At 32.9% G+C, this 10,256-nt stretch overlaps 1 protein-coding gene across 1 annotated transcript in view; it reads left to right on the top strand.

Moving 5' to 3' along the window:
* Nucleotides 1-10,256, top strand: part of LOC107675751 (semaphorin-4D-like) — a 51,579-nt gene that overhangs the window by 13,126 nt on the left and 28,197 nt on the right. The window contains exon 2 of the mRNA XM_016470170.1: nt 1,513-1,614. Within this exon, the coding sequence (XP_016325656.1) occupies nt 1,577-1,614 (38 nt within the window). The 5' untranslated portion in view covers nt 1,513-1,576. The remainder of the gene's footprint in view (nt 1-1,512; nt 1,615-10,256) is intronic.

Here is a 10,256-nt window from a genome sequence, read left to right as displayed (position 1 = left end):
CCACAAATTTTTTTTTTTTTTTTTTTTTTTAGAATATATACACTACTGTTCATAAGTTTATTTTAAAACTTTTTATTCATCAGAGAATCCTGAAAAATAAACTATCACTTTTTTCACAAAAATATGAAGCAGCACAACATAGATTTTCAACATTGATAATAATCAGAAATATTTCTCAACATATTAGAATGATTTCTGAAGATCATGTAACACTGAAGACTGGAGTAATGATGCTGAAAATACAGCTTTGATCACAGGATTAAATTACATTATATTTATGTATAAAATGGATATTTTAAATTGTAATAATAATAAATTGTAATAATGCTAATATTTTTGGTCAAATAAATGCAGCTTTGGTGAGCAGAAGAGACTTCTTTCAAAAACCTTTCAAAACTCTTAATCTATTTCACTTCCTGTACCTGGTGTAATAGGTCTCCTTCATTGGCTTGATGTTAATAAACTGAATAATTTATGAAGCTGACAGTGTGCTGCAGTTTTAATCTGTTTTGTAAAATCATCCTGTTGCGCTCAGATCTGTTCCAATAAAACTGATATGAGGGGAAATTAAAAAATAACACATTCAAGCCCTGTAAGATATCACTCTCTTTTTAGCACCAATGCTTTATTTAGCACAGTTTTTCCTCTACGGTTTCTCTGTATTAGGGTCTCTATTAATCTATATTTCGCTAATGAAACACTCGTCCTGTCGTGCTGGTGATTGTGGGCAATATTCCTGTCATTAATGAGATCAGATTCTCCTGTTCTCTCTGGATTCCTGAACATGTTCTATTCGTTCTCCAGGGTTCCGCTGTTGCCATGGCGACGGGATCCCCCACCAAGCTGGCGGAAACTGCTCTGTCCTTTAGCGGAGGCTAATTGAGTGCGAGTTTTTGGGAGTTTTGTTGAATCGCTATTTGGGAGTCGTGTCAGATCGTTCTTGTGAGTGGGGTTGAATTGCTCTTTGGGAGTCAGATTTGAATTGCTCCTGGGAGTCGGATTCGAATCTGTAGAGCCAAATGAGTTAGCAAAACAGACTGAATCATTCTGATTGTTGATGCACTGCATCATTTGAAGTGGATGAAATGCACTCAGACTACTAAAACTAGTTTCCCACATTGCATTGCACTGAACTTGACCTTCCATTTGACATTCCAATGTGATGAATGAACCAGAAGTAATATTACCATTTCTTGTATTATTTCTTGCTAGACTTGTTATTTGATCAGCCTGACAAAAATTGAGACACAAAATTGCATTTAAATGACAAAATAACCATATTTCTAAGATAACTAGTCACCACAATGAGTTCATGTGACAATGTAGCATTCTATTGTTTGAAAGAGTTGCATACTGTTTTTTGTGCAATTCCATAAAGAATAGCATGCAGTGTGAAGTACATACTGTGCAGCAAGCAGTATGTTAGGATTGTATTCTGAGCCTTTGTGTGTGCTCACACAAGTTCAAATATCTCCCCCTCCTAATGTGAAAGTCCTTGTGTCCTCTCCACAGATCCGTGAAGAGCTCTCTGCTCCATCTTCAGCTGCCTGAGACGTGAACCCCAGAAAGACTCTTAATGAATCAGTTTTCGCCGCTCGATGCCATGGCGTTCAAGTGAGTAGTTGTTTTCCGCATCTACTGTATATGTTGAATGCGTCCTCTGTTGTCCTGCTGCTTCTCCTGTATGATCTCAGTCCCTATCATCAGGTTAGCAGGGATGCTGGGTTACGTCTTCAGTCGAACGCGTGAAAAGCTCAGGCATATAAAGGGTCTTTTCTCCGAGGGCCCCTCAGAGACGTTTGGCATTCGCATGGAAGCTGATTTGCATTCCATCTTGGCAGAGTCGAGGTTTCTGACGCTGGATGCTTGTTGGCTGCTCTCTTGTTTTTCTGTTTGGCCCGAATTCCTGTTTTCTTTCTTTATTTCTCTCTTTCTCGCCTTTGCCAGTTAGAAGACAATAAGGAATGGAAAAGATGACTGTCTTCAGTAGGTATTGGTCAGATGAGGGTGTTTTGAAAGAGTCTGACAGACAAATATAGACAACGCTCTTCACTCTCTGGGCTGAAATGTGTCAGAAACACAATTCTTAATGCAATGCAAATATGAGTTTGGCTTGTTTCCACACACAGTGGAGTCAAGTAAGGCTGCATGATATCGGGAAAAAATTTCTTTTTTGTGTTAATTTGTTATTGATTAATTTATTATTAATCATATTTATTAATATCAGATTTTTTTGCATACAGTAATTTTCACCAGATTTAAAATAATTTAAAAATAATAATTAATAATTTAAAAATATTGAATTTTTAACCAGTTTTTTTTTTAATAAAAATATTACATAAAATACAAACTATGCTGCAAGAATACTATTCTATTTTACTATTGAAAATTGTATAAAATTTGTATTGTGTATTTAAAATATTTAATAAAATATATCTTTTATAGTACTATTGTAAAATTAGTTATAAATTCTTTTTTTTTGTACTTTAAACCCCCACAATAAATAAAACCAAGATGCTTTAAGCAACTGAAACAACGTATGAGCTGCTCGTGTGTAAATGAACACAATTTATTGCATTAAGCCATATCATGATAAAGTTTTTATTGTGATATATCATGCAGCCCTCAGATCAAGCGTTAAAGTCTGCCTTTGCGTACTTGTGTTGAGTGTAGGGCTGTGCAATTAATCACATGCGATTGTCAAGGGCATCTATATTATTATATTAAGCGATATTGCCTAGCTTGTCAGTGAACTACGGCTCTGTGTAGTAAATGCCGCTCCATCTGAAAGCAGGTGATGGAGATTTACTACTAATCACAGAACTGGCTTTACTGACAAGATGCGCATGACAATTGCATGCGATTAACTGCACAGCCCTAGTTGAGTGTTTACGGCCTAAAATTTCTCTTCATGATTATCAAAATGCTTATAGTCCTGTGGTTTGTTTTGTTTTTAATACAAAGGCATTGGAAAACTTTGATTTAAATAATCAAGGAAACTGATGAATATTTAATGTCCATGAAAATAATGTGATGCATCATTTGGATTTGAAGCAAAGTGCTTCTCAGACATGCTGGTTTTGGTCTCTCTCATAAAAGTACAGAGTGGCTCTGGATGTCAGACTTTCACAGCAAAGGAAGTTGTCAGTCTCAGTTAGTGATTGAAGGCTGTCAGCTGTCTCTCTATAGCATGCACATAAACTACGGTTTCCATTCTGTGGAAAGTGTTGCAGCGACTCTTGGAAATTTGGACAGATAGATTTTAGGCGAATAAGCAAATAGTTCATAGCCATTATTTTCTAATGGTGTCAGCAGTCCTGAATCTGAGTTTTGCTGTCTGTTTTAGATGGTGTCTCAGTTTGCGTGAAAGATGATCTTGAGGAAACGTTACATAGAAACTAGATCTTTAGTTGGGAGAACTTCATGTTTATTCAATAAAGGACAGTATGTTATGCTGTATTGTGAGTGTAGTCATGAAAAGGCATGCAGTGAACTATGTTGACAATATAGCACCAGTCTCCATCTCCTTATTGCAAATATAAAAGTTTACCAAAAAAAATATTGAGACAACAAATTTCCAATAAAAACATATATTTTATTATTATTATTATTATTTGATTGTTTTATTTATTATTATTATTGTTATTATTATTATTATTGTTGTTAGATTAGATTAGATTAGATCAACTTTATTATTTTTTTTTTATAATTTGAATTTATGAATATTGAATTTGTCTATATATTTTTAAATTTATTTTTAAGTTTTAGTATTTATTTAAATATTTTATACCATTTATTTTATTTCAAGGAACAAACATATTTATTTTATGGTTTTAGTTTAGTTAAATATATCAACCCTGTGAAATTTATATAATAATTAATAATATTGATAAAAATATTAATAACATTATTAATGTTATTAATATTATTCATCTTAATTTTTTATCATATTATTAACATCATAATTTTGTATAATTATTAACTAAAATAATTTTTTATAATATTATATTATTTTTTTAAGCAAATGTAGCATTTTATTTGAACAATTTCTGATTTTACAATGAAAACCATTGAGATGTCAAGACTCCTCTGAATTATGAAGTTTTATCATGTCTTTAAATGAACAACATCTGCAGAAGTAAAATCATCCTCAAGACTTCTGGAAGTGACGAGCTTGTTGACGAGTTGTCGAAAAAGATCAAAGGTAACCTAGCAACCGGCTCAGGCATCTGATCGGAGGCCCCCGATCCAGCCGTCCTTTGTATCGCCTGTGCTGTGGTTTTGCAGCACAATTGTTTGTGTGGAGGAATGATGAATGTGCTGCCAAAAAGACGTGAAGAAAACAGAGTATGAGAATGAGAGATGCTCGCTGTCATCGGGTCCAGAACAAAGACGCTACACAAAACTACTTGAGATTCATGTCTGTCTGAATGCATGCCTGTCTTCCTCCCATTCTTTCTCTCTCTCTCTCTCTCTCTCTCTCGTTCTCTCTGTCTTGTGTGTGAGTTAATATTGACAGAGATTTTTTGGAGGACTGAAGTGACGACTGCTTCATTTTCTTCTATTCGTACTAGTTTAGACAGTTCAGTTATTGAACGTAAGGAGGATCGTTTGGTTAGTTCCTAACCTGTATGACTGACTTTCTTCAGTAGAGCACAAAAGCTCAATTTCCAAGTTGAACTTCTCCAAAACAAATGTGGTGTAGCAACTGTGCTGTCAAGATACTAAATGACAGGAAAGTAAGATACATGTATAACATGACAAATTGTTAAAACTTGTTACAGGTCTTCTGAAGTTATAGATTTGTGTGAGGAACAATCAAAAATACTTTTTTTAATACTTTAACACTTATACACTCTAAAAAATGCTGGGTTGTTTCAACCCAACTTTGGGTCAAATATGGACTAACCCAGCTGTTGGGTTACATTTTTAAATGAAATTTTTAACCCAAAAGTTGGGTTAGTCCATATTTGACCCAAAGTTGGGTTGAAACAACCCAGCATTTTTTTAGAGTGTATAATGTCTTCATGGTGTGCACCATGAAAAAGGAAAATAATGCATGTTAGAAAAAAAGAAAAATAAACCCAGATACTAGTCAGCACACACTTTTGTCTGCCTGGATTTGACAAGACTGTTAAATGCAGAAAATTATTTACTTTCAAGTAAACATTCTGTGAAACAAGTGTCTTTTCCTTTTCTAAAAGGTGATTTTTAGAGGATTTTTAGGGACAACGATGGTCTTTAAGTGTAATATTGCATTGTGCTATCTCAATAAATTATTATTTTAATTAAATAATTAAATGTTACTAATAAATGTATAAATAATAAATGAATACAAAATGAATAAATTAAAATTGCATCTAAAAAAATTACAATTGTTTAAATGATGAATTAATTTTTAATTAAGTAATATTTAAATGAATATTTTTTATAATATTAATATTGAATTAATGCCAAAATAAATGAATAATTTTCACAAATTAATAAAAAAAATTATTGTATTGTGCCATCTCAAAAAAAATAAAAAATTACTGTAAAATGAATCCATATTAATTGAATGCCACAAATGAATAAAAATTGAATTGCATTTTGCATCTCATCTCAATCATATTTTGAAAACATAAATATTTTAAATAAATAAATATTAAAATAAATAGAAAAATATAAACATTAAAATAAATACAAATGATAAAAAAATATATAAAAATATTCTGTAATGTTTATTATAATATTTGTATAATTATTCCATCAGAACAGCAGTAATAGGTTTGATGGTTTAAGAGGTGATTATGATGAGCCTTTGTGCTCAAGGTCATGATACCTCAGTGTTTACTAGAAAGGGAAAATAATTAACTGCTGATATTTCTAGAAATATCTAGTTGTTTGCTTTACAAAATCATGGTAAATGCTCAAGGGTTGATGGGTTCAGATCGTCCTCTTCTCTTAGTAAAGGCACACTGCTGAGTGAACTTGATGGATGGTATGGTTTTTGTGTGTATTGTGAGTAAGAGGCTTTGGCTGTTTCTGTCTGTAAATCCAGATTTGGCTTCTTGTTCGCAGTGAGCAGAAATCCCATCACTCTCAGTACAAACCCCTGTAATCCCGTTCACCTTGTAGCCCCACATCTACAAATCTGAAGCTGAAAAGCTCTTTTAAGGAAATATCTCAGCCGCTTTTGTGGAGCAAAAAGGTTTTTTGGGAGCTTAGATTTAGTTGGTTTAATATTTCGACTCAAGAGCGTCGATCAAAGATTATAAAATAATCCATATTTGCATTTACAAGCGAGTTATTAAAGCATTTATTGGATGGCCTGATCAGCATATGAACAGTCTGAGATCACATGACCCTGATTTAGGTGTGGGTCAAAGGTCAAGCTCCTCTGACCCGTCACCTCCAGGCTGCCGTAACAGCTCTGATTCAGTCCAAACAAACGGGAAGCAGCTGCGATGTGAGAGCGAATCGTTTACAGATATTAATTGTTGCCTGAAGTCTTTAGGAAATCTGGAGTTGCTCGAGAGAAAGATAATAAACGTCATTTGTTGCTTTGTTGAGTCACTTCTTCCTCTGTGGAACAACAAAAGGAGGTTTTAGACAGATCGTTCATTCTTCTCGTTTCCATATAATGAAAATAAATGGGGACTTTGACTGACTTTTAGCTTTAAAAATGACCAGAAAGAGTAGTTTATATGACTTGTGTATTCCGAATCACATGATCACTTTATATGAGAAGCAGTGAAATTTAAGTTGCACTCTGAAAAACCATTCTCTCCGCTAGGGCTGCTTTCTTTTTAATTTTCCTGATAAAAATTGCAATTGCGATTTAAAATGCAATAAAAAAAAGTTTGATGTGTTTGTTTGTAGGGCTGCACAATTTAGCCAAAAATGTATTATATAAAATATGAAATGTTATTATATGTCAATATGATTATATATAGTCATATTGATCTTCATATTGATATATAATAATAATAATTATCATTGTTATTATTATTATATTTAAAATACTTTTACCTTTCATAAATAAAATGCAGCTCAAAGTGTTTCTCATGGGTGGCATATGAAAAATATAGAAAAATTGTGATAAGAAAATAAAAAAATAAAGTGAATAATAATAATTATTATTATATAAAATGATTAAACTTACGAAATTCATGCTGTAATAATTCACTGTAAAATATACTATTTAATAAATAATAACTATGTAATTATAATTATAAGATGCATTATAAATAAATAAATATAAATGAAAAATATAGAAAAATAGTAATAAGAACATTTTAAAAAGAAGTACAAATATTTGTAAAAAATTATATAAAAATGTTAAACTAAATAAGAAATTCATATTGTAATATTTCACTGTAAAATATAGACTAATCAAAAACTAAAAAAGTACTGTAAAATTACAATACTAATGTTTAGGTCAATTTCTTCGTTTTCAGATGTTAAACAATCAAGCTTTTATTTGGAAAATGCTTGGCGGAAAATTTGATCATTAATTTTTTTGGCTGAAAATGTAATAAACGCACCAAGCCATTTGGTGATTTTGGAGTTATTTTGATTAATCGTGCAGCTCTCTCCTCCATTATAGCCCTCAAATCTTGTTTATGTCATAAAGACTTAGACAGCTTCGACCAGTCTTAAATATTCGACACCAATTTTTTCTGCAAGACTGGTCATAATTTTTTTTAAGTCAGCTACATAAAAACGTAGATTGGTCTAATTTGAATTAAAAAAGTAAGACTGATTACCAGTTGGTTAACTGCTAGTTAGTCTTAACATGATGGCTCTGTTTATGCAACTGGCCCCAGGTTTGATGTCAGTGGACACAGTTTTGAATTAAATCAAGTGCAAACTCTGAGATTTATGCTCAAAGGGAAGATTTTCAGCATGAAATGGAAAGAAATCATTCAGATGGGTTTGAGATAGGCTTGCCGCGATAGACGGTTCTGATGGTGATACCGGTGTTAAGCCGCAACACCAGTTACGTCACTTGCCCACCGCGTCACCGACCCCCACCGTCGTTTTGATTTTTTTATAGTAATAAAAATCATTTAGTTCAGTAAAAGAACAGACACTACAATTGACAAGATGATGGCGGATGATTTAGTTTCGAAACGAGACGCAAAAGCGCCTCGCAATATTTGGCAATATTTTGGATTTTGAAAAGCCTGTTGACTTTTGCCGTTTATCTAATTTTTGGAAGTTTTTTTTAAACATTCGTTTCTTATTTAATTGGTTCCACATTGTTTGCTGATTTTTTTTACATCAAGGTGTATGCCGTGCCTCCAAACTTTCTTACTCGTTTTGCTAATAAACGTTCTACGTTTCTTATTTATTTGGTTATATATTATACATGTTTACTTAGCCTATTTCCAGTTTTGTATACCTATTTAAACTTTATGTAAGTTATTTGTTATTTTATATTAGGCATAGCCTGCCCTATAGCATGGTGTATTTTTATTTGTTTTGTTAATAAAAGTTCTATGTTTTATATATAGGCTAAAGTGATTTTGACGTTGTATTTTGTTGTTGCATTCAAGCAATTGACGCCAAACTGCCGCTAATTCGAAATTCGTAACTTTACGCCGAATTGCCGCTATTTGAAAGTGAAAGTAAAATGCGCACGCAGCTTTTACAAGCTATTTAAGGAAAAGCAAGGAAAAGAGGGAACGCCCCTGCGGTGATACCGGTATTACCGGTGTTGTCACACGTCTATTAACCGGTGGGAAAATTTCCTCACCGTCACAACCCTAGTTTGAGATGAGGGTGAGTAAAAGAGCGAACTCTTCAGACTTTTCTCATGGACGAGGAAACTCAAGTTGGTTAATAACTCATCTCTGTCTCCTCTGAGAGCTGTGCTTGAGCCATTGAAATATAACAATATCATCCTCTTGTTTTGTAGTGCTGCGTTCTTCTTCTCATCAATCACACGCGTTTGTTCTCCGATCTGCTCCCCAACAATCGAATAGTCGTCTTGGTGTTCAATAGTAGATTCCTGCATTATGAAGAGGGCGACCCGTGACATCTTCACTTCCTCCGGCTCTGTTTGAGCGTGACTGACGGCTCTATCGCCGGATGTTGGGGACATGTTTTGTGCGTGATGTGTGAAGCGGCGTGCGACCGTTTCCTCTCGCTGTAACGTGACGCGACCTTTGACTCGTAGCTCATCAATTTTAGGCCGCTGTCAGTGATCTGACAAGAGATCCCGACACCTGCCACAGCGGGACGAGGGCTTGTGTGTGTGAAACACCAGAGGAAGGAAGCTCTGAATGTCAACGAGATGATGAGATTTGTGTTTGTGTGCATCTGTATTGGGAAGCTTGTTTGAAACCATACTAATGCAACCTGATTACAACTGAAAATAATAGCTTCTTTTTGCAAAAAGTAGCTATTATTTTCAGTTGTAATCAGTTGTAGCATGCAACCAGCTTGTAGTGCAGCTGTAACTAAAATGTTTGATTTACTTAAGTGGCTTAATTTGAACATCTATGGCATTGACATTTATAAAAAGCAGATGAAGGAATATTTTAAAGTTAGCTTTTGATAGATATTTTTACTCTTTTGTAGTATATTATACTACAAAAAGTATATATGTGACCCTGGAGCACAAAACCAGTCATAAGGGTCAATTTTTTTTAAATTGAGATTTATACATCATCTGAAAGCTGAATAAATAAGCTTTCAATTGATGTATGGTTTGTTAGGATAGGACAATATTTGGCCGAGATACAACTATTTGAAAATCTGGAATCTGAGGGTGCAAAAAAATCTAAATATTGAGAAAATCATCTTTAAAGTTGTCCAAATGAAGTTCTTAGCAATGCATATTACTAATCAAACATTAAGTTTTTATATATTTACAGTAGGAAATTTACAAAATATCTTCATGGAACATGATCATTACTTAATATCCTAATGATTTTTGGCATAAAAGAAAAATCAATAATTTTGACCCATACAATGTATTTTTGGCTATTGCTACAAATATACCCCAGTGACTTAAGACTGCTTTTGTGCTCCAGGGTCACATATATTATTTAAGCATACTATATACTATAGTATATATAATAATGTTTAGAATTATTATAATTTCGAATTGTTATAATTATTATAAATTATAATTATAATTTTATTATTATTTATTAGTCAATTTCTCTCTTTCTTTATTCATTTTATTCCCTTTATTAGTTTTTCTTTTAAAATATTTTTCATTTTTCATTTTTATTTACTTACTTTTATGTATTTATATATATATA

This window comes from Sinocyclocheilus anshuiensis, unplaced genomic scaffold (assembly GCF_001515605.1).
Source record: "Sinocyclocheilus anshuiensis isolate Anshui unplaced genomic scaffold, SAMN03320099.WGS_v1.1 scaffold708, whole genome shotgun sequence".
NCBI lineage: Eukaryota > Metazoa > Chordata > Actinopteri > Cypriniformes > Cyprinidae > Sinocyclocheilus > Sinocyclocheilus anshuiensis.
The sequence above is the reverse complement of the archived record's forward strand: the minus strand, read 5'-3'. Positions and strand labels throughout refer to the sequence as shown.